At 46.2% G+C, this 25,083-nt stretch overlaps 1 protein-coding gene across 6 annotated transcripts in view; it reads left to right on the top strand.

Annotated features, from left to right (window-relative positions):
- LOC112267044 (septin-4-like) overlaps window positions 1-25,083 on the top strand; it is an 85,190-nt gene that overhangs the window by 39,689 nt on the left and 20,418 nt on the right. The window contains exon 1 of one of the 6 annotated variants that reach the window (XM_042297376.1): window positions 17,960-18,073. The exons of the other annotated variants lie outside the window; for them this stretch is intronic. Coding sequence (XP_042153310.1) covers window positions 18,038-18,073 — 36 coding nt within the window. The 5' untranslated portion in view covers window positions 17,960-18,037. Of the gene's footprint in view, window positions 1-17,959; window positions 18,074-25,083 lie in introns of those variants that run through there. 6 annotated transcript variants of the gene reach the window in all.

Below are 25,083 nucleotides of genomic sequence, written 5' to 3'. Positions count from 1 at the left end.
TGTGTGTGTGTGTGCGAGAGGTGTGTGTGAGAGGTGTGTGTGTGTGAGAGGTGTGTGTGTGTGAGAGGTGTGTGTGTGTGTGTGTGTGTGTGTGTGTGTGAGAGGTGTGTGTGCGAGAGGTGTGTGTGTGTGTGAGGGGTGTGTGTGAGAGGTGTGTGTGTGTGTGTGTGTGTGTGTGTGTGCGAGAGGTGTGTGTGTGTGTGTGTGCGAGAGGTGTGTGTGTGTGTGTGTGTGTGTGTGTGTGTGTGTGTGTGCGAGAGGTGTGTGTGCGAGAGGTGTGTGTGTGTGTGTGTGTGTGCGAGAGGACGTGTGTGTGCGAGAGTGTGTGTGTGTGTGTGCGAGAGGAGTGTGTGTGTAAGTGTGTGTGTGTGTGCGAGAGGTGTGTGTGTGTGTGCGAGAGGTGTGTGTGTGTGTGCGAGAGTGTGTGTGCGAGAGGTGTGTGCGAGAGTGTGTGTGTGTGTGTGTGTGTGCGAGAGGTGTGTGTGTGTGAGAGGTGTGTGTGTGTGTGTGTTTGAGAGGTGTGTGTGTGTGTGCGAGGGTGTGTGTGTGTGCGAGAGGTGTGTGCGTGATGTGTGTGTGTGTGTGTGCGAGAGGTGTGTGTGTGTGTGTGTGTAGAGGTGTGTGTGTGTGTAAGCGAGAGGTGTGTGTGTGTGTGTGTGCGAGAGGTGGTGTGTGTGTGTGTGTGTGTGTGCGAGAGGTGTGTGTGTGCGAGAGGTGTGTGTGTGCGAGAGAGAAGTGTGTGTGTGCGAGTGTGTGTGTGCGAGAGGTGTGTGTGTGTGTGTGTGCGAGAGGTGTGTGTGCGAGTGGTGTGTGTGTGTGTGTGTGTGTGCGAGAGAGGTGTGTGTGTGTGTGTGTGTGTGCGAGAGGTGTGTGTGTGTGCGAGAGGTGTGTGTGTGTGTAGAGCGAGAGGTGTGTGTGTGTGTGTGCGAGAGGGACGTGTGTGTGTGTAGCGAGAGGGACGTGTGTGTGTGTGCGAGAGGAGTGTGTGTGTGTGCGAGAGGGACGTGTGTGTGTGTGTGTGTGTGTGTAGCGAGGACGGACATGTGTGTGTGTGTGTGTAGCGAGAGAGACGTGGTGTGTGTGCGAGAGGGGTGTGTGTGTGTGTGTGTGTGTGTGTGTGTGCGAGAGGGACGTGTAAGCGAGAGGGGCGTGTGTGTGTGTGTAAGCGAGAGGTGTGTGTAAGCGAGAGGGACGTGTGTGTGTGTGCGAGGACGTGTGTGTGTGTGTGTGTGTGTAAGCGAGAGGGACGTGTGTGTGTGTGTGTGTGTGTGTGTGTGTGTGTGTGTGTGTGTGTGTGTGTGTGTGTGAGCAAGAGGGACGTGTGTGTGTATGCGAGAGGGTGTGTGTATGCGAGAGGGATGTGTGTGTGTGTGTGTGTGTGTGTGTGTGGCGAGAGGGACGTGTGTGTGTGTGCGAGAGGGTGTGTGTAAGCGAGAGTGTGTGTGTGTGTGTGTGTGTGTGTGCGAGAGTGTGTGTGCGAGAGGTGTGTGTGTGTGTAATAAGCGAAAGAGGTGTGTGTGGTGTGTGTGTGCGAGAGGTGTGTGTGTGTGTGTGTGTGTGTGTGAGGTGTGTGTGTGTGTGTGTGTGTGTGAGAGGTGTGTGTGTGCGAGAGGTGTGTGTGTGTGCGAGAGGGTGTGTGTGTGTGCGAGAGAGGTGTGTGTGTGTGCGAGAGGACGTGTGTGTGTGTGCGAGAGGGACGTGTGTGTGTGTGTGCGCGAGAGGTGTGTGTGTGTGTGTGCAAGAGGTGTGTGTGCGAGAGGTGTGTGTGTGTGTGTAAGCAAGCGAAAGGTGTGTGTGGTGTGTGTGTGTGTGTGTGCGTGCGAGAATTGTGTGTGTGTGTGTGTGAGTGTGTGTGAGGTGTGTGCGAGAGGTGTGTGTGTGTGTGCGAGAGGTGTGTGTGTGTGTGTGCGAGAGGTGTGTGTGTGTGTGCGAGAGAGTGTGTGTGTGTGTGCGAGAGGTGTGTGTGTGTGTGTGTGTGCGAGAGGGACGTGTGCGAGAGGTGTGTGTGTGTGTGTGCGAGAGGTGTGTGTGTGCGAGGCGTGTGTGTGTGTGTGTAGAGAGAGGACGTGTGTGTGTGTGTAAGCGAGAGGGACGTGTGTGTGTGTAGCGAGAGGGTGTGTGTGTGTGCGAGAGGTGTGTGTGTGTGTAAGCGAGAGGGACGTGTGTGTGTGTGTGTGTGTGTGTGTGTGTGTGTGTGTGTGTGTGAGAGAGGTGTGTGTGTGTGTGTGTGGACGTGCGAGAGGTGTGTGTGTGTGTAAGCGAGAGGGACGTGTGTGTAGCGAGAGGGGTGTGTGTGCGAGAGGGCGTGTGTGTGTAAGCGAGAGGGACGTGTGTGTGTGTGTGTGTGTGTGTGTGTAGCGAGAGGACGTGTGTGTGTGTGTGTGTAGCGAGAGGGACGTGTGTGTGTGTGTGTGTAGCGAGAGGACGTGTGTGTGTGTAGCGAGAGGACGTGTGTGTGTGTGTAAGCGAGAGGGACGTGGTGTGTGTGTGTGTGTGTGTGTAGCGAGAGGGACGTGTGTGTGTAGCGAGAGGACGTGTGTGTGTGTAAGCGAGAGAGACGTGGTGTGTGTTAGCGAGAGGGACGTGGTGTGTGTGTGTGTGTGCGAGAGGGACGTGTAGCGAGAGGGCGTGTGTGTAGCGAGAGGGGGTGTGTGTAAGCGAGAGGGACGTGTGTGTGTGTAAGAGAGGGACGTGCGTGTGTAAGCGAGAGGGACGTGTGTGTGTAGCGAGAGGGACGTGTGTGTGGCGAGAGGGACGCGTGTGTAGCGAGAGGACGTGTGTAGCGAGGACGCGTGTGTGCGAGAGGGACGCGTGTGTGTGTGTAGCGAGAGGGACGTGTGTGTGCGAGAGAGGACGCGTGTGTGTGTGCGAGAGGGACGTGTGTGTAGCGAAGGGACGTGTGTGTAATAAGAGGGACGCGTGTGTGTGTGTAAGCGAGAGGGACGTGTGTGTGTAGCGAGAGGGACGTGTGTGTGTGTGTGTAGCGAGAGGGACGTGGTGTGTGTGTGTAAGCGAGAGGGACGTGGTGTGTGTGTGTGTGTGTGTAGCGAGAGGGACGTGTGTGTGTGTGTGAGAGACGTGTGTGTGTGTAAGCGAGAGGAGACGTGTGTGTGTGTAAGCGAGAGGGACGTGTGTGTGTGTGTGTGTGAGAGGGACGGGTGTGTGTGTGTGAGAGGGACGTGTGAGAGGGACGTGTGTGTGTAGCGAGCGAGAGGGACGTGTGTGTGTGTGCGAGAGGGACGTGTGTGTGTGTGTGTGTGTGTGAGAGGGTAAGCGAGAGTGACGTGTGTGTGTGTGTAGCGAGAGGGACGTGGTGTGTGTGTGTGTGTGTAAGCGAGAGGGACGTGTGTGTGTGTGTGCGAGAGGGACGTGGTGTGTGTGTAAGCGAGAGGGACGTGGTGTGTGTGTGTGTGTCTAAGCGAGAGGGACGTGTGTGCGAGAGGGACGTGTGTGTGTGTGCGAGAGGGACGTGTGTGTGTGTGTAGCGAGAGAGACGTGTGTGTGTGTGTAGCGAGAGGGGTGTGTGTGTGTGTGTGTAGCGAGAGGGCGTGTGTGTGTAGAGGGGCGTGTGTGTGTGTAGCGAGAGGGACGTGTAAGCGAGAGGGACGTGTGTGTGTCTAGCGAGAGGGCGTGTGTGTGTGTGTGTGTGTGTGTGTGTGTGTGTGAGAGGGGACGTGTGTGTGTGTAGCGAGAGGGATGTGTGTGTGTGTGTGTGTGTGTGTGTGCGTGTGTGAGCGAGAGGGACGTGTGTGTGTATGCGAGAGGGTGTGTATGCGAGAGGGGCGTGTGTGTGTGTAAGCGAGAGGGCGTGTGTGTGTGTGCGAGAGGGACGTGTGTGTGTGTGTAGCGAGAGGGACGTGTGTGTGTGTAAGCGAGAGGGACGTGTGTGTGTGTGCGAGAGGGACGTGTGTGTGTGTGTGTGGGAGAGACGTGTGTGTGTGTGCGAGAGGGACGTGTGTGTGTGTGTGTGTGTGAGCGAGAGGGACGTGGTGTGTGTAGCGAGAGGGGCGTGGTGTGTGTGTGTGTGTAGAGGGAGAGGGACGTGTAAGCGAGAGGGACGTGTGTGTGTGTAGCGAGAGGGACGTGTAGCGAGAGGGATGTGTGTGTGTGTGTCTGAGCGAGAGGGATGTGTGTGTGTGTGTGTGTGTGTGTGTGTGAGCGAGAGGGATGTGTGTGTGTGTGTGAGCGAGAGGATGTGTGTGTGTGTGTGTGTGTGTGTGTGTGTGTGGCGAGAGGGACGTGTGTGTGTGAGAGAGGGTGTGTGTGCGAGAGAGGGATGTGTGTGTGTGTGTGTGAGCGAGAGGGACGTGTGTGTGTGTAAGCGAGAGGGACGTGTGTGTGTAGCGAGAGGGATGTGTGTGTGTGTGTGTGTGTGTAGCGAGAGGGACGTGTGTGTGTGTGCGAGAGGATGTGTGTGTGTGTGTTGCGGAGAGGGATGTGTGTGTGTGTGTGTGTGTGTGAGCGAGAGGGATGTGTGTGTGTGTGTGTAGCGAGAGGGCGTGGTGTGTGTGTGTGTGTGTGGCGAGAGGGACGTGTGTGCGAGAGGGATGTGTGTGTGTGTAGCGAGAGGGACGTGTGTGTGTGTGTGTGTGTGTGTGTGTGTAGCGAGGGGTGTGTGTGTGTGTGTGTGTGTGTGAGCGAGAGGGATGTGTGTGTGTGTGCGAGAGGGATGTGTGTGTGTGTGTGTGTGTGCGAGAGGGATGTGTGTGTGTGTGTGTGTGTGAGCGAGAGGGATGTGTGTGTGTGTGTGCGAGAGGGCGTGTGTGTGTGTAAGCGAGAGGGTGTGTGTGTGTGTGTGTGTGTGTGAGAGGATGAGTGTGTGTGTGTGTGTGTGTGAGCGAGAGGGGCGTGTGTGTGTGTGTGCGAGAGGGCGTGTGTGTGTGTGTAGCGAGAGGATGTGTGTGTGTGTGTGTGTGTGTGTGTAGCGAGAGGGACGTGTGTGTGTATGCGAGAGGGTGTGTATGCGAGAGGTGTGTGTGTGTGCGAGAGGGGCGTGTGTGTGTGTGTGTGTGTGTGTGCGAGAAGGGACGTGTGTGTGTGTGTAAGCGAGAGGGACGTGTGTGTGTGTAGCGAGGGCGTGTGTGAGTGTAATATGAGAGGGCGTGTTTGAGTGTAAGCGAGAGGGACGTGTGAGTGTAAGCGAGAGGGACGTGTGTGAGTGTAAGCGAGAGGGACGTGTGTGAGTGTAAGCGAGAGGGCGTGTGTGAGTGTAAGCGAGAGGGCGTGTGTGAGTGTAAGCGAGAGGGACGTGTGTGTGTGTGTAAGCGAGAGGGACGTGTGTGTGTGTGTGTGTGTGTGTGTGTGTGTGTAAGCGAGAGAGACGTGTAGGTGAGAGAGACTGGTTGTGGGAGTGTGTCTGACTGAGGCCATGACCAGGCAGGGCCGAGTATATACCATCATGCCCCACTGTATGTACCCAAACAGGGCCTCTGGTGTATCAGACCAGTTAGCTCAACAAACAAACTGGAGGCGAGGTGACGACCACAGTAGTCCATGCTGAGTGTGATGTTTTAGCAGTGTCTGGTGACCCCGGTCCTCAAAACACCACTTTGAAGACCAAAAACATTGGTCTTCAATCCACATCCATTTCAAGGAATGCAGGTCCATAGTTTAACCAGATCTTTCAACTCAGCCAGTGATTACATGTTAGCATCCCTGTCCACTCCTACAGTAAATTGAAAAACCTGTCTGTAGGTAACTGTTCTGTGTTGGATTAAACAGTCAACCTGAAAATTATTGGACATCTGCGACTGACTTTCCACACTAAGGGGTTGGATCCTAACCTGTAAATACTCATGCATACCTTGAACTTTCCCACAAATCAAGCATTGATGTAAATGTGGATATGTCAGGATTATTCAGTGAGATCAATCCATTAATCAATCAAATGTATTTATAAAGCCCTTTTTACATCAGCAGATGTCACAAAGTGCTGTACAGAAACACAGCCTACAACCCCAAACAGCAAGCAATGCTGATGTAGGAGCACAGTGTCTAGAATTTGACCCTGAAGTTATTGGGGGATTTTATGTATGTAGTTTCCTCAGACAGACCCTCCGGTATCCCCTCTCTCTCCTTCCCTGTATCCGTAGCCACATCCTCAGTCTGCTCTGCACTCTGCCTGGAGTTTATTCCCAGCTCCTGATGGCATTTCCTGAAGTCTATTGTACTGGGGCAAGCTTGATCCCTCATCCCAGAGCTTTCTCTCTCTTTCCTTCTCTCTCTCTCCGATAAGCACTGTGTATGCAGCTTGATTTCTTACAGGACGTCTCTCTGCAAGTCTGTAACTGTGAGTTTGGGGTGTGTGTGTGTGTGCACGTTCTCGCTCATGATAGACTAGGTAAGCGGTGCAGAAGATTCCTGGAGCGGCTCACTGTCCCTATCAGAGACTGAAGCACTGTGTGTGTGTGTGTGTGTGTGTGTGAGCTTTGGCAGTCTGCAGCATGGTAAGTACTAGCCTGTTGTCTGTGTTCTGTTGGCAAGGGAGAGGGATGCTAGGCTACATAGGAGGAGGGGCTGGGTGCTGCTGCTATTTAACCTGCTTTTTATTTTAGAGGGCATGAGACGACGCTAGCTCTGACCTATCAGCTGGGAAGATGTCTGTGTCTGGCTAGACATCTGTTTAACTGCTGTCTGTGATTCCTTCAGCCTGACTATCAGCAGGGAACAGGACCATGCTGTTGTGTGGAGCTATAACATGACACGGGCAGCCATGTATGGTTCTGATGGGTCAGTCTGTGTCGTGGGTACTTGTTTTAAGAAGTAGGCTACCCGCTTGCTGCAACTAAGGTCAAACGGACGTTGTTAGTTTGCGCCTGAATTGTTTTATGGGGGTCTGATGGCTGTTGGTAAGGTGCTTGGAGGTTAAGGGTTGGGTGAGGAGAATAGATTATGAACCTTTTAGTGCAGGAGTTGGTAAATTGGTACTCCTTGAGGATGTGTGCGTGGGGGAGTTTTACGTAAATTCATGACCACTACATTGGTGATACCAAACCTTCAAGTGTCATCTATACCTGCACTATAAAGCCTGTATCAGTTGTAGATCGTTTCAAGTGTAAGGTGTTTCTCTGCTAGAGTGTGTTGGTTGGCATGCATTCTTTGCATATTTTTTTCCATATGGCTTTTTGCGTATTTAGTCTCTGATGTTAGAGGAGTAGTCTACTATAGATCCGTGTTTATTGTTTACTGCTGCTCTTATGGGCTGATGAGGAGAACTGGACGGAAGGAGAGATTAGGAGAGGAAGTGGACAATTAGCCTTGGTCCATATTAAAGACCCGGCCAGGCCAAAGATGCCCCACCCGCCTACCGTGGGTAACAGTTGCCCAGAAGTAGCACAGAAGTAGTATGCCAAATTACAATTAGCATTATATGAATCTGCAAATTCAGGAATGTCTGAAGAATGCACATAGAAAACGAACCAGGCATGCAAACTCCTCTGGGTACAGGTCAGGATATTGCTTATCCAGTCACAACATATATGAGCATGACAACCTATTGACTGCTGGCTAGGGCCATAAGCTTGGGATAATGTTCCAGTTGGTTATTCTCAGGTGAAGTCCAGACTCCAGATGTTATGAGTAAAGGCTTAGCGGGCCAATACCCTGAGGTCTTCAGCATCTGACTTACAGCTGAAATGTCACTGCTTTGTCTTAAGTCAAAGAGCCTGGAGTCTGTATTACGGGTCTGAGCCTGGGGTCTGTACTACGGGTCTGGGGTCTGTACCACGGGTCTGGGGTCTGTACCACGGGTCTGGGGTCTGTACCACGGGTCTGGGGTCTGTACCACGGGTCTGGGGTCTGTACCACGGGTCTGGGGTCTGTACCACGGGTCTGGGGTCTGTACCACGGGTCTGGGGTCTGTACCACGGGTCTGGCCTGGAGTCTGTACCACGGGTCTGAGCCTGGAGTCTGTACTGCGGGTCTGGGTCTGAGCCTGGAGTCTGTACTGCGGGTCTGAGCCTGGAGTCTGTACTGCGGGTCTGGAGTCTGTACTGCGGGTCTGGAGTCTGTACTGCGGGTCTGGAGTCTGTACTGCGGGTCTGGAGTCTGTACTGCGGGTCTGGAGTCTGTACTGCGGGTCTGGAGTCTGTACTGCGGGTCTGGAGTCTGTACTGCGGGTCTGGAGTCTGTACTGCGGGTCTGAGGCTGGAGTCTGTACTGCGGGTCTGGAGGCTGGAGTCTGTACTGCGGGTCTGAGGCTGGAGTCTGTACTGCGGGTCTGAGGCTGGAGTCTGTACTGCGGGTCTGTGGCTGGAGTCTGTACTGCGGGTCTGTGGCTGGAGTCTGTACTGCGGGTCTGTGTCTGGAGTCTGTACTGCGGGTCTGTGTCTGGAGCCTGTACTATGGGTCTGAGCCCGGAGCCTGTACTACGGGTCTGAGCCTGTACTACGGGTCTGAGCCCGGAGCCTGTACTACGGGTCTGAGCCTGTACTACGGGTCTGAGCCTGTACTACGGGTCTGAGCCCGGAGCCTGTACTAAGACTCTGTGACTACATAAAGGTCAGGGGAGGATTGGACTAGAGGCCTGTTTCTTATTATGCTAACAGCTTCATAATGGCTGTCGCCAGGGGGTATATAGCTTGTGGTGTCTGACCTGTCAATCACACAAGTGTGCGTGCATGTGTGTACGTGTAATGTCTGACCTGTCAATCATAGACTCTAACAGCCTCATCACAGGCTGAGGAACGTCACTCATATCATTATGGTCTCCCCGGTCGCCTGGGAGACTAACCATGAACGGGCTCAGTCGCTAGGCAGATGAACCAGGAGGGAGCTGGCTGAAGGGCAGAGGGGATGAGTGACCTGTTCAAAACAAGATGTCGTGCCTTTTATACTTAATGTATCAGTTATTGGATCCAGATATGGATGAGTCCAATGTGTTAATGAGTCCATGACTGCGTGTTAAACTACTGCACTAAATGGAGCAACTGAATATTGTATAATTAGAAATCCGCTACATTATAAGCTGGTGTTAGCCTAGTCATCGAGCTATTCAGCCCATTGAGAACATTCATTTAGCTGTTATGGATGAGCATATCATTATTACCACTTGTTTAATATTTCTATAAAATGCTCTGAGCTAATGGCAGTTGGTGTGAGTCAGAAGAGCTATTCAGGGAGAAGCTGTTATGGCGGTGTTTGGAGAGGCAGAGACTGAGCTTTTCATGTTCTCTTATCTCAGCATTTTGTTCAGCCCCGTTCTTATCCGGGGGAAGTGTGTCTGTGTGTGTGTGTGTGCGCGTGCGTTCAAGACTGTGCACATCTCTACTACTAGGCTGTAGTGTTCAGGTGTTGTCTTATGAACTGAGCAATGGCAAGAATCACTAACGCCAAAGCCAAATCGATTTCATCTCCAAACCAAGTATTTCCTCACATTGGCCCATATGTTCAAATATTGCTGTATTATTTAGGGTGACCTCTTCTACGATATGCTAAATATTGCTGTATTATTTAGGGTGACCTCTTCTACGATATGCTAAATATTGCTGTATTATTTAGGGTGACCTCTTCTACGATATGCTAAATATTGCTGTATTATTTAGGGTGACCTCTTCTACGATATGCTAAATATTGCTGTATTATTTAGGGTGACCTCTTCTACGATATGCTAAATATTGCTGTATTATTTAGGGTGACCTCTTCTACGATATGCTAAATATTGCTGTATTATTTAGGGTGACCTCTTCTACGATATGCTACTACAAATATTGCAATATCTGAGACAATCGTTTTGCGCCTTTAATGACTAAATCATTAGACTGCTATTTTTGTGATTATTTATGATATTAATCACATTTTAACTAAATAATCTTCTTATGGCGAAGAAATATGTCTTAGTTAATTCATTTAGACTTAATTTTCAACATCTTGATACAGCGTGACTGATAAAACTGTTTTGATTTGTGAACTTCAAATAGATTATAGTCTTGCACATCAAGATAAATCGTCTTGCACTTCACAATATGTCATCAATGTTAAATATCACAATATTCGATTTAATCATATCGGCCCAACCCTAATATTATTACCTTTTCATAACACAGGCCATCATTGTCTATAGGAGGGCTGTTCAATTCCGGTCCTGAAGGGCCAAAACACTTCTGGTTTTTGTTTCTACCTGGTAGTTAATTGCACTCCCCTGGTATCCCAGGTCTAAATTAGTGCCTTATTAGAAGGAGAAGATGAGAACGGAAAGTGTTTTGGCCCTCCAGAACCGACATTGAATAGTCCTGGTCTACAAATATGGGACCTGTTCTACATCGTTAAGACTAAAGGATTTAGACCCTGGAGTAAAACTATCCCACAGATTCCATTCTAATATAAGAGTTTTCTTCCCGTCTCCTTGGAGTGTCCTTCTTAAAAGCCTTCCCTCCTTTCTAGACCTGACTGCCTTGTAAAAATGTAAATGAGAGAGGGTAGTAGTCTATATAGTCAGTGTGGTGATTCACTGGAACATGTGAAGAGACAGCAGAGACAGCAGAGACAGCAGAGACAGCAGAGACAGCAGAGACAGCACACTGACCCATACAGACCGACTATGTCAAGAGACAAGGTGTGGCTCTGAATCCTAAACACTTTGTATGTGCAGCGGTAAGACGCAACCATTCTTATCGGTGCCCCTTGTTCCTTTTGGAGAACCAGAACTCGTATCACGTTTTAATACCTTTTTGAACCAAAGTGAAAGAAAAATAAACTGGTGGACTGAGAAAAGACTGAAAAAGCCAATAAACTGGTAGCAAGTGGTAATAAGCACTTCACAATGTTGTAATAAGGCCCCCCCCCCCTCCCCGGGCCTTCAGCAGACTGATCTGGGCTCATCTCTCAGGTCTCTCTTGTGACATAATGGGATAACCGGGAAGAGAACTACATTCAGAAAAGAGAAAAACAAGTGCAGATTCCCTCTCCAGTATTCTATCATAACTAGGCTACTGTAGGTCTAGCTACAGCTGTCCGTCTTTCCATGCAGCTGTGTAATAGGCCAGGATGACTGGTACGTTGCAGCGTTGCATTGCTGCAGAAATGGATACTGGTCCTGTAAATAATTTTTAATACGAGTGCTTTAGTAGCTGTAGGGGTTGGGGGACCCACGAATATGACGACGTATTCAGAGAGACATGTGGTCAGACAGAAAAACCAGCATGCAGGGTCACCAGGTGCAACCTTAGCTTATGACAGTTATGAGATTAATAAGTATTTAATGTCATACATTGAGGAATGATCTAACCTTTTTAGGAACTAATATACATCACCTTCACTCCATGTGGAAAACCACAGGTTTGGTTTTCAATTTAGCCAAAAGAGAAGTTGCCATCTAGTGTTACTATAGTTTTGTTAAAGTTAGAGATGTCTAGATACCTGTTGTTCTTCACTTCCTTTAGACAAGACCCTCCTCTACTGAGCAAGACAGGAAGTTCAGTCCAGACACTGACATCACTCGTTCCCTTATTAAATCTGCTCACCACACAATGTCAACACTGTGTCCAACGGCAACCATCAGTCCTAATTAACTCCTGGCCCCTCTTTAAAGTCAACATTTTGATAAGGCCTGTTTTTGGCGCTTGAGATCACACAAGGTGGTATTATATTCATGTAATGAGGACGACAGGCTGGCTGGAATGCACTGTAACCGTTTAGTAATAGTCCACAGTTTCACACACTGACCGCACTCTCAAAGGGCAAAACTCTGTTCACAGCCCGGCTACTAACCAGATGTTCATACAGTGCCTTGCGAAAGTATTCGGCCCCCTTGAACTTTGCGACCTTTTGCCACATTTCAGGCTTCAAACATAAAGATATAAAACTGTATTTTTTTGTGAAGAATCAACAACAAGTGGGACACAATCATGAAGTGGAACGACATTTATTGGATATTTAAAACTTTTTTAACAAATCAAAAACTGAAAAATTGGGCGTGCAAAATGATTCAGCCCCTTTACTTTCAGTGCAGCAAACTCTCTCCAGAAGTTCAGTGAGGATCTCTGAATGATCCAATGTTGACCTAAATGACTAATGATGATAAATACAATCCACCTGTGTGTAATCTAGTCTCCGTATAAATGCACCTGCACTGTGATAGTCTCAGAGGTCCGTTAAAAGCGCAGAGAGCATCATGAAGAACAAGGAACACACCAGGCAGGTCCGAGATACTGTTGTGAAGAAGTTTAAAGCCGGATTTGGATACAAAAAGATTTCCCAAGCTTTAAACATCCCAAGGAGCACTGTGCAAGTGATAATATTGAAATGGAAGGAGTATCAGACCACTGCAAATCTACCAAGACCTGGCCGTCCCTTTAAACTTTCAGCTCATACAAGGAGAAGACTGATCAGAGATGCAGCCAAGAGGCCCATGATCACTCTGGATGAACTGCATCTCTGCAGAGATCTACAGCTGAGGTGGGAGACTCTGTCCATAGGACAACAACCAGTCGTATATTGCACAAATCTGGCCTTTATGGAAGAGTGGCAAGAAGAAAGCCATTTCTTAAAGATATCCATAAAAAGTGTTGTTTAAAGTTTGCCACAAGCCACCTGGGAGACACACCAAACATGTGGAAGAAGGTGCTCTGGTCAGATGAAACCAAAATTGAACTTTTTGGCAACAATGCAAAACATTATGTTTGGCGTAAAAGCAACACAGCTCATCACCCTGAACACACCATCCCCACTGTCAAACATGGTGGTGGCAGCATCATGGTTTGGGCCTGCTTTTCTTCAGCAGGGACAGGGAAGATGGTTAAAATTGATGGGAAGATGGATGGAGCCAAATACAGGACCATTCTGGAAGAAAACCTGATGGAGTCTGCAAAAGACCTGAGACTGGGACGGAGATTTGTCTTCCAACAAGACAATGATCCAAAACGTAAAGCAAAATCTACAATGGAATGGTTCAAAAATAAACATATCCAGGTGTTAGAATGGCCAAGTCAAAGTCCAGACCTGAATCCAATCGAGAATCTGTGGAAAGAACTGAAAACTGCTGTTCACAAATGCTCTCCGTCCAACCTCACTGAGCTCGAGCTGTTTTGCAAAGAGGAATGGGAAAAAATTCAGTCTCTCGATGTGCAAAACTGATAGAGACATACCCCAAGCGACTTACAGCTGTAATCGCAGCAAAAGGTGGCGCTACAAAGTATTAACTTAAGGGGGCTGAATAATTTTGCACGCCCAATTTTTCAGTTTTTGATTTGTTAAAAAAGTTTGAAATATCCAATAAATGTCGTTCCACTTCATGATTGTGTCCCACTTGTTGATTCTTCACAAAAAAATACAGTTTTATATCTTTGTTTGAAGCCTGAAATGTGGCAAAAGGTCGCAAAGTTCAAGGGGGCCGAATACTTTCGCAAGGCACTGTACATCGTTTTGTCTGTCTTGGTTATTTGCAGATTCAGGTGTCTGTTGTCTGGCTGCATATTTTCTCTTCCTCCACTATTTGGTTACAACAGACCTGCAGTACTTGGGTACTAACAGACCCTAGCTAGTCTAGATAAACATTAACAATACCTTCCCATGCAGGTTTACAACAAAGTGCTTTGTTTTCTGTCTGGAATTGAAAGTAATTATTCAGCTGCAGTTTGAGCTTTACGGTGATCTGGGGGTCATTGAAAAGCAATAATAATCTCTGGTTTCCTCTGCTTTGGGTAAATGGGTGAGAGTAGAGTGAATGGTAAAGCTCTAGTCTGACAGAAGGCCCCAGGTCTCTGGTTTCCTCAGCTTTGGGTAAATTGGTGAGAGTAGAGTGAATGGTAAAACACTAGTCTGACAGAAGGCCCCAGGTCTCTGTCAAAGGTGTAGGGACGGGGATAATTCAGGGCTATTTATTTATAGCTAAATGGAAATGCAGACCTTTGTTCAGCTTGGCTTCTGTAACTGGAACACAGAACAGTATAAACAGCAACAAAAATATATATTTATACCCCCCACCCAAAAAATGTTTGTTTTAAATAAGACCATAACAAATACATTTCAAATGGCCAACTATAATCAACCTATTATAAAGGTGTGTATGTGTTGTTCTCTGGTGCTTCCGTAGTAGCCCTCTCTCTAGAGACGTCAGCTAAATAAAGCAGCTAAAACAGCCCCTACAGCCTTTTGAGTTGCTGGAAAACAGTTCTACCGTGTAGAGGTATCACTTGTAGAGGTATCACTTGTAGAGGTATCACTTGTAGAGGTATCACTTGTAGAGGTATCACTTGTAGAGGTATCACTTGTAGAGGTATCACTTGTAGAGGTATCACTTGTAGAGGTATCACTTGTAGAGGTATCACTTGTAGAGGTATCACTTGTAGAGGTATCACTTGTAGAGGTATCACTTGGATCTGTGCTTGTCCACCATGACTTCTGGTCGGAGAGGGAGAGAGTGCGAGTGAGAGCCCATTTTGGACAGAGGAGGTAGGGATGGATGACTGGGGCCACACTGGCCAGCCCTGCACAGGAGTGCCATCGAATTCTACACTCACTGCAGAGACTGGGTAGGCACACTGGTTGTAGTGCAGTGGTTTGTTACCTAGTGGGAGCTATCCAGAAGCTTGTATCCATCTAAAGGCCATTGCTTTCATAGAGAACTATCCAACTGAGCATTAGAGGGGGAAAACACATCTAAAGACATGGGATCATGTGCCATTGGCACTCAGTGTTTCCTCTGGAATATATACTGAGGGTCATACCTAAGTAATTGATAATAGGAGTTCTCCTTCCATCTCTCTCTCTCTCCCTCTCTCTTCCCTTCCCTCCCTCTATTCATCTCTGATGGCCTCTTTCATTTCCTCAGCCCTCTGACGGAACACCTCCTCGCCACGACCTCACGAGCCGATTGTTTCTCCACACCGGCTTGTCGAGGATAAAACAGAACAGAGGGTCGAGGAATGCTGCTTGTGCAGCCTGGTTCCAACAGAAACGTTTAGCTGGGTCAGATAAAGGACCTTAATTGAATGGAGGAGGAAGTGCAGGTTCAGCACTAAGGACTTCTCCTCATGTGGGGGCCAGGGCTGCTGTGGGCTGCTGTGGGCTGCTGTGGGCTGCTGTGGGCTGCTGTGGGCTGCTGTGGGCTGCTGTGAACTGATGTTCATGCAGAGGCGGTCGATAACTGGTGATGTGGAAGTTCAGTGAGAGCTGTTAGATTCTTGAAATCTTCTTGTGAACAATGTGTTTTTAATGATTTTAGTTGATCTGAGAATGCTGATAAGGCATTTTGGTCTCTATTGTGAAAACTCTGTGTTCTCGGAATGTTTTACATGTCCTGAATTAACCTCAGTGGAGAATAGCAGTGCCTTTGAGCCTATTCAGCATAGCCTACCCTGGCTTCATAAGAGCCAGGTTGCATTGTCTGCTGCCCTACCCCTAGAGAGAGACCCTGTCTCACACACATCACATGACTGAACTATACTTGGGGTGCAAGTTGTCCTTGTCTACAGGGCAGTAGCATTTCTGTGTGTGTTAGATCGCTGTGTGCATTACAATTACTGTCCCACTAGTGTGATGCAATGCTCTGCTATTTATAATAGCCATTGGCATTTATGTCATTGGCATCCGGTGTTATTTTATGACATGGGGTTGTTGTCATTTTCGGGTGTGTGTACGTGTGTTTGACAAGCTGTTTCATGTGGAGGGCACTAGATGGCGCCACCTTCTCTCTGCCAGCTCACTCTGGTGTCAGTGTTGTACCCAGGGGAGTCTGAGGACCAAGTGTCTACAGTGCTACGTGCCTCAGACACAGGAGCACAGTTTGAGCAACCATGTGTTTTCCTGTCTCACTTGTTTTCCATTTGATGAAGGTCTGTTGACCAAAGGTTTACACAGTAAATGACTCAAATTTGTATCTGTTCTAAGTGCATCTGATTTACATCTGACTTTTTCCCTACTGTTCCAATTAGGAAACAAGACTGTTCTTGTCACAGAGATGCAGAGGCCATTTTGGGGAGTTCCAATAACATGTATCCTGTCTGTCAGTGAATAGTAGTTTCATCATCAGGTATGCCATTCTGGCCCCGTGCCAGATGACCCTACAATGTAAACTGGGAGGAGCCAGGCATTTTAATTATGTTTGGGAATATGTTCTGGTGGAGTCTCCAAAGACAGCTGTTTATTATAGTGTTATCTAGTCTGTCTGAGCTGTGTGTATATGTGTGTGTGTCATCCCATCTCTTGGGGCATGCTGTCAGCTCTTTCAGACAATCCTGATTATCAGTCCCTGATGAGAGAGTTTTAGAGAGGACCAGGGCCCATATTTACAAAGTGTCTTAGAGTATGAGTGCTGTTCTAGGATCAGTTCAGCCTGTTAAATCATAATGAATAAGAGGGCAGATCTGGATCAGCACTCTTAAGACGCTTTGTGAATACAGGACCTGGACTCCTTTCAATACTACAGGAAGTAGTATTGACACCACAGGAAAGTGGGCATGGCACTCCAGTCTGCGTGGAAATGGGAATGCCCCCCTCTCACCCTCCAGCCGGCCCTGCACATTTCTCACAGCTTTACAGGATCTTAGTGGGTTTTTACCATACTGTATGGTCTGTATAAGAGGATACTGTCTACTGCTTACAGTATTCATTGCACTGTCTATATGTTGGTCGCTGACAGTGATGATCCTGTAGGTTGGGATCTGGATCTGGTAGTGGTCCACAGTATTCCAGACAGCCTCTCCTCCCAGAGGCTGACTGTGAATTCCTCTCACAGCAAATCTGTCAAAGGAAGATTAATGTGTGTGGTCTGAAGCCCAGCGCTCTCTTTCTCTCTTGTAGTCCTAGATTATCTGAATTGTCTGGTCTGTCTGTCTGGTCTGTCTGTCTGGTCTGTCTGTCTGGTCTGTCTGTCTGGTCTGTCTGTCTCAGATGATCTGAAACCCAGAGGAGTTGTGCTTCTTAATCTACATATTGAGGTCAATGAGTCTGTCTGAATGCTGCTGAACTGAGAGAATCATGTTCCTGCTTCAGTTCTGGACTGCCTTTCTTAAGGCATTACAAAAGACAGAGAAAATGTATGTGGCTCAGTCTTTCTGCTGTGCCCATTCATTTGACTTTTAAACCTTACTGTAAAATGGGAGGGAATAGTGTAGTCTCAAAAACCGAATTCCCTAAGAATGAGTAATGCATAATACCAGACAGATTATGGTAAATCTTTTATATTATCGCCTAGTACGGTGACTGACTAAAGTGTGTGTGTGTGTGTGTGTGTGTGTGTGTGCGCGCACGTTGTATCCACATTGCGTACATTGAAAAGTATTTGAGGCTGTGCATCCCTTTAGTGCCTTTAGTCCCTTTAGTGCCACAGATGCATGTGACATGTACGTACACACACACACTGGAAAGACTCTTCTTCCCCACTGCAGTATCACTCTTGCCCTGGTACTGCCAGCTGAGATGCTAGGAGGGTTGGATGGGAGCAGTGAGCGGTGCTAGAGTCTGGGGCGCCGGCAGCCTGTATGAGTACTAAGTGATGAGCTGTGCTTAAATGAAACTCTTCCTTCCTGACTGTTTGACCATTAGTGACACAAACGTGTGTGTGTCTGCACATGCATGTATCTTGCACAAGCACAACATCTGTGTGTGCATTGTGGAGCAAAGCTGTGGCTGTGCAGAATGAGGACAGTAGGGGCTTGTTTAAAAGGAGACAGGGCAGATGTTGTAAAGCTTCCAACAGTGCAGCATCTCTCCTGAAGGAAGGAGTGACAGGACAGCGCTACTGCTGCATCAAATATACATGGGCTGCACACATTGGTCAGAACTGAGAAAGGGGTGGGATTATTCAAATATACACCACACAGAGTGGTTGACAATGAGCCAAGGGGCATGCAAAACAGAGCCCTGAAGTCTGTAGCAAGGGGTCTGGTTATGTAGATTTGATATCAATTGATTGGATGAGGGTAGGAGAAATGGGTGTGTTTATGTACTGAGGTGTGTTCTGTGAGAGGTGAAGTGACAGTAGGACTGAGGAGCTTTTCAAGGCCTGTTTACCGTCTCCTCTGATCTGTCTCTTTTGATTTGGGTTCTGTCTTCTATTGGGGGCTTTTATTTTCATGTCATTGGGGTCCCAAAGGAGAAAATGGCAGCAAACTCTGATACAAACAGCGACTCTGAGGTATGTGTGTGTGTGTTTGGTCTGTAGTGTTTACTCCTCCACTATAGTGGTAATGAAACTATTTGTCTTTGTCAGCATTGCCAGCTTCTCCCCTGAGCATATGCTTGAGGTTTACCACTATATCACACAGTCTGCAACACAACACTACAAGTTGCCTTCAGTCAGTTTGGTATAAATATCAGTCGGTGTGTGTTCTGTGTGAGCATAATTCTGCATTAGGCTTGACATTCTTCCTCTCAACAAAGATTTATACTGTGAAGTGCTTAGTATGATGTGCATGGCTTCCCATGACTCTGAACACATGTTGGTTGTTGTTGCCTTGTGTTCTGGCACCACTGCAGCTGGGTGCTGGTTGCCTGTTGTGAGAGGGGAGGCACCAGTCTTTCATAGGGCTGTTAAGATGTCTATATTGATTAATGTAACAACAGCTGATTGCACTGTGCGTGTGTATTGGTTTTGGAGAGTTAGCCTACCTGCTGCTGCGGCAGTGCAGATGTTATTGACTGGGACTCTCTTCCTGTCTGATGGTGTCAGTTTAATGGCATTTTGCTCAAGTCTTAGAGCACCAGTCTACTGTAGATGTGCTGTAATATATATGGGTACTTACAGAGTTGGGGAGTAACTGATTATATGTAATCTGATTACAAAAAAATGAATGGTTACGTTACCAGCAAAAATATTGTAATCACATTACAGATACTACAGATGCGGCCTTGGCTCTTTAAAAAAAAAAAATCAGAAGGATGTTTGTGAGAATATACATTGACACAACACATTCAATTCAACATTTTCAAAAAAGGCACAAGTTTAAGTTTGTTCCACAAGTCAGATACCACTATGATGACACCCCAAATGCATTTGATGGATCGTTTTGTCTTCTAATGCCTCCTTAAGGGAAAAGTGATCCAAAAGAAATCAGATTACATTACTGAGTTTGGTTAAGCCATTTTGGACAGGTAACGAACAACTGTAACAGATTACATTTAGAAAGTATGTAGGATGAGCACCTGACTTCCCTTGGGCTGTTCTGGCAGAGCTGTGTGTGTCTGTATTGCCCACCCATCTCACTCTCCATTCTGTCTCTTTAATAGCCCAGTCTCACACAAACACACAGAGCCCTCTGTACTGATCGAAACAACCACAGCATTCACACAGAGCAGAGCACACATGTTCACTACATCACCACCTGCACCTGGGTAAGCCACAAGGGTGAACCTCACTGGAGTTGTTGAGTTGAGTGTATTTTATTTTTACAGGGACAGTGCACATTAATTCATCAACGTTTTAGTAAAAGTGCCGGTTTTAGCCAGCCGGCTCATTTTCAACCGCAGTCCCTGGGCAGGTTATTAAAAACAATTACAATATAGACAACAGCAACATAGGATAAGCAAGACGTAGCATACAGACAGAGCAACATAGAACAAAAACCAACAAGACAAAATTAATAAAATCAACAAAGTTTTTCCACACCTCACAAGCTACAGACAACATGGAGAGCGACAACACACAGCTAGGGACCATGTTCACAAATCTGATTGACTTTTAGCCATGTCTTCAAGCATTTTGTGAAAGTGTGATATGTGGTGCAGTTATGTGTGTTCTACTCAAGCATTAAACCAAACACTCCACAATGTGCAGACATTTTCAAGGGAATTCGCTCATAAATGAGATTGAGGGAATAGCCTCAAGTTCCAAAATGAGAAATAAGTGTGCTGACTTTTGAATTGCCTGCAGTAGAAATGTGCTTTCGTCGCTTGAGGTCAATAACAACATGCTGTACAGTTTCTTTATGGCTCGCTGTGGCTTGTGACTGCATTTCCCATGTCTACACACACACACACATGCAGGTTGGTGTTTTTTTGTCATTAATCTTGTTCTGGAGGCAGCTCTGCAGAGTGGTCACTATCTGACACAGCCACAAAGTCATCAAATTGGATTTGAACCCTAACCTTAAACACACTGCTAACCCTAACCTTAAACACACTGCTAACCCTAACCTTTTAATTTGTACAATATAGCACATTTAACTTTGCAGCTAAGTGGAAATTGCCTCCAGAAAAAGACTAATGGCAGTAATCGTCAACCTGCCATACACACACTCCATGTCCTATGGAAAGCACTAAGCTGCCTGGTCCTCTGAGTGCAACAGTAGTGGCAGTTAAACCCTCTACCTCGCTCCAACAGTAACAAAACAGGGTATTGTTGCCAACCACAACTACTGTTATGTTGAATTTGGTTTCATATCCTTTCATCGTTTCTCTGAGACTGTATTGTATATTCTAACCATCAACCTTTTTACTCTGTCAATCTGGAAAGAACTTTCCCCTTTCGTTCCCACATCCCATCATTTCTTCCCCTTTCTTTGGACTTAGTTGATGGCATGTTGACAATGGTCCCTTTGAGGGCAGACAGTAAGTTGAAGACCCCTCCTAAAGGTTAACATTAGCTTCTTCAATAAGCATGTGAAGTAACCCACAACATGCCATTTCTGAAGTCCTTATAAGAACTCATTAAAGATGATTGAATACCTTCCACTAAAGTGGGTGCCGACTGAATGCGTTGTGTGCACCGCCACGGACCAGAGTGAAATAGTTGAATTGTGGCTTCACTATGGCACGTTGTTACTCCTAATGACCTGAACTAAAGGCAGCAGCTGTTTTACCTGGGCTCCAGTAACATTAAGGCAGTTTTATATACCATTTAAAATATTACATGACATTACTTAACACTTTTCACAACACATTAAGTGCGTTCCCGCAGGCCACTACTCTGCTACCACATATCGACAATACAAAATTCAGTGTGCGTGTCTTATCATGTATATGTGTAAGCATGTGTCTGTTCCTCTGTATGTGTCTCTTCACAGTCCCAGCTGTTCCATAAGGTGTATTTATCGGGGGGGGTTGTTTATCTGATACTACTGCTTGCATCAGTTACCCGATGTGGAATAGAGTTTCATGTAGCCATGGCACTACGTAGTACTGTGCTCCTCCAATATTCTGTTTTTGACTTTGGCATGTCTTGTGGGGTATGCAATGGGTGTCCGAGCTGTGTGCTAGTAGTTCAGACAAACGGCTCAGTGTCAATCTATCTTCCACTTTGAGCCATGAGAGATTTACATGCATATTATTGTTATCTCTAAATGTACATTTAAGGGCCAGCCCGTGCTGCCTTGTTCTGAGCCAATTGACATTTTCAGAGGTCCCTCTTTGTGGCACCTGACCACACAACTGAACAGTAGTCCAGGTTCAACAAAACTAGGGCCTGTAGGACCTAGAGCATCCTGATTGGTTGCATCACTGCCTGGTACGGCAACTTCTTGGCCTCTGACCTCAAGGCACTGCAGAGGGTAGTGCGTACGGCCCAGTACATCACTGGGGCTAAGCTGCCTACCATCCAGGACCTCTACACCAGGCGGTGTCAGAGGAAGGCCCTAAAAATTGTCAAAGACCCCAGCCACACCAGTGATGGACTGTTCTACCACATGGCAAGCGGGACCGGAGTGCCAAGTCTAGGACAAAAAGGCTTCTCAACAGTTTTTACCCCCAAGCCATAAGACTCCTGAACAGGTAATCAAATGGCTACCCGGACTATTTGCATTGTGTGCTCCCCCCATAGTCATTTTAACTGTACATACTACCTCAATTGGGCTGACCAACCAGTGCCCCTGCACAGTGGCTAACCGGGCTATCTGCATTGTGTCCCACCCGCCAACCCCTCTTTTACGTTACTGTTACACTCTGTTATTCATATATGCATAGTTACTTTAACCTTATCTACATGTACATACTCCCTCAATCATCCTGACTAACCCGTGTCTGTATGTAGCCTCGTTACTTTTATAGCCTCGCTACTATATATAGCCTGTCTTTTTACTGTTTTATTTCTTTACCTACCTATTGTTCACCTAATACCTTGTTTTGCACAATTGGTTAGAGCCTGTAAGTAAGCATTTCACTGTAAGGTCTACACCTGTTGTATTCAGCGCATGTGACAAACTTTGATTTGATCTGTCTTGTTGATGCTGTTAAAAAGGCAGAACAGCGCTTTATTATGGACATACTTCTCCCCATCTTAGTTACTGTTGTATCAACATGTTTTGATCTTGGCAGTTTACAATCCAGGGTTACTCCAAGCAGTTTAGTCACCTCCACATGATTTATTACAGCATTTAGTTGAGGTTTAGTGAATGATTGGTCCTGTAGAGGTTTTTACCCATGCCATTTTTCTTCAGAGCAGAGAAAGCTTTTTGTTGTGTTGGACTGACTGCTCTAAAATCTGTAGAATTAAACTTTTAAGATGAGATCAAAAATGTTCATAAAAATCATCAACAGCTGACAGTGCATGTATTCAATTTCTGACTGCAGCTTATGAATGTTCCACAAGATCTGCAGAAGTATTTTCCAGTTAAGTGCCTTAGTTATGGCTCAAGGGGCTGGCCACCGCAGCAGTATGCCATCTTGGACTTGAACCAGCCACTTTCTGGTTTCATGTGGTTGGTATGCACTAACTGCGTATGAGACCACCAGGTTTATCTTACTGGAGGTGTCACTGTATTGGTTTTACTGTGGATTCTTTTTAAACTTCCACTAATTGGGTGAAAATTAATAATTATTTCTACTAGTAATTGTGGTGAGAGGCAGTAGTGTGGCCTATACCTGTTACAGATATTAACTGGATCAGGACCCAGGTGGGTCCCACTGATGTGAGCCTTTGAGCATGGCACTTAAGTTAGTTAGATTACGTATTCAGCTGAATAAATGCGAAACGTGTCTTACCAGTAGGTTATTGATACAGTACTTATGTAAATGTGATATTTTTTATATATTTGCAAACATTTCTAAAAACCTGTTTTTGCTTTGTCATTATGGTGTATTGTGTGTAGATTAAGGATGGGGGGGAAAGTATTTAGTCCATTTTAGAATAAGGCTGTAATGTAACAATGTGGAAAATTCAAGGGGTCTGAATACTTTCTGAATGTGCTGTATATTATGTTATAGTCTAGGAACATACAGCTCCAAGTTCTACAATATGATCGAGACATTTCCATGAATGCTACTAATTTGTTCATCAGATGTGATCTAGGTGGGATGTGCAGTAGGACTGTGGTGTGGTGTCGTGTGTCGTGTGGTTTCTGGTGTCGTGTGGTTTCTGGTGTCGTGTGGTTTCCTCAACCATAGGCCGGTGTTCTATAGCTAGCCGATAATGTGTTTTTGTAAGCTTATTTGTGTATCAGCCTCTGGAACAGTGTTGAGCTCAGTAGCTCGGATGCTCCGCTGCAGCCCTGTTGGGTGACTGGGGTTTCAGTTATATGTCCAAGACACCATTCAGATGTATAGCCTAATTTGTTTGACTGTGTGCTTTAGATTTCTCCTTCAGAATTTTCTCAAAGGAATAGTGTGACTAAATCAAATGGAACAAGAAGTTAAATTGAGATGTAAACGTAGAGTTAGGACTTATTTTGCCAAGACAAATATTGTCAATCTTATTATGTTGAACCAATGATAAGCACATCAAATGGATCTAAAGAAAAGCAGACCTGCCAACTACGCAATTCTTTGTCCATGTACGCAGGTACGAGATCCGAGTTAAAAACTTCTTTGAGATAGGCGTCCCGTCAACGGGGCAGTTGTAAATCATGCAGCACCTTGTCACGATCACAGATTTTTAGAGAAACAACAAATGTTCGTACATATAAGTGTCTTCTATCGGCTGAACGCTTAAATTCTCGTTAATATAACTGCACTGTCCAATTCACAGTAGCTATTACTGTGAAAATGGCATGCTATTGTTTGAGGAGAGCTCCTAACAACAAAACACTTTTTTCACCACGATAGGTTTGATAAATTCACCTCTGAAGGTGAAATGTGTACTTACCTTCTGAAATCTTGCTCTGATTTGTCATCCAATGGGTCCCAGAGATAACGTGAAGTGTTGTTTTGTTAGATAAAATCATTTTTCATATACTTAAAAGGTCCATATAGCATGCACGATCGATTTTTGTATTTCTACTCATTCAATTTGCAAAGAAAGGAATATGTGAAAATCTAACCCTAGAAGGTAACCAGACTTCCCTATATCATTAGGGGTGTAGTATATCCTATAGGACACCAAATTTGGACAGCGAGTGAAGCCTTCATGGCATGCCGATGACACGTTTGGTCTTCACTTGATCGACTGTAACTTTGTCAAATAAGCACCAATCAGGGTCACACAAAGCTAGCTAGATAGCCAATGAGCTGGGCTTTATGGGAGTATCCCATAAAGTATCCCATATGGAAACCCTGTATCTGTTGCAAAATGTAGCTGCTAACCTTGTGCGACAGCAAGCCTTTTCCTTTTGGATAAAAATTATAAGAATATGGAGAGTAATGAAAACTGGGTGTTTTTGCAAATATTGAACTTATAATATGGCTACTAATACTGGAAAAGCTAAATCAAAGTCCAAGTATACAGATTTGACTATATTCTTGCATAAAAATTGTCATGTAAATGTCTCCTTCACAATTTGCCCAAATGTACCTGGGTGACTTCACACTAAATGTCATGTAGTTTTCTCATACATAATTATCCATCTGAAACTTTGCACATACACTGCTGCCATCTTGTGGACACTGTCGGAATTACAACCAGTGATGCTAGATGTGGGACCTTTTCTGTTGCATTTCAAATATGGTGGTAGAAAAAAAAAGTTTTAAAAAGTACAAATGAATAGTGCCTGATTTTATTATTTTTTAAATTTTTAAATTGTTTACATTTTAATGTAAAATAAATTCACTGAGTAAATCTAACATCTCTATTCTCGAGCTGCAACACACAGTTTGTCAAAGGATTAATACATCATTATTCGACGTAGCTGCCCCGTGTCTGCACCTCCTGTTTATGATGCTGAGTTTTCTGACTGTCAGCTGTACGTAAACACATTGATAAATCCCTTTTCAACTCCGTATGTTGTGGAATGGTAAACACTAATTGTTTCAAGCTAACGTTAGCGAACATAAAATGGACAT

The sequence above is a fragment of the Oncorhynchus tshawytscha genome, linkage group LG14 (genome assembly GCF_018296145.1).
Source record: "Oncorhynchus tshawytscha isolate Ot180627B linkage group LG14, Otsh_v2.0, whole genome shotgun sequence".
Classification (NCBI taxonomy): Eukaryota; Metazoa; Chordata; class Actinopteri; order Salmoniformes; family Salmonidae; genus Oncorhynchus; species Oncorhynchus tshawytscha.
Note: the sequence above shows the minus strand (reverse complement) of the source record. Positions and strands in the feature narration are given on the sequence as shown.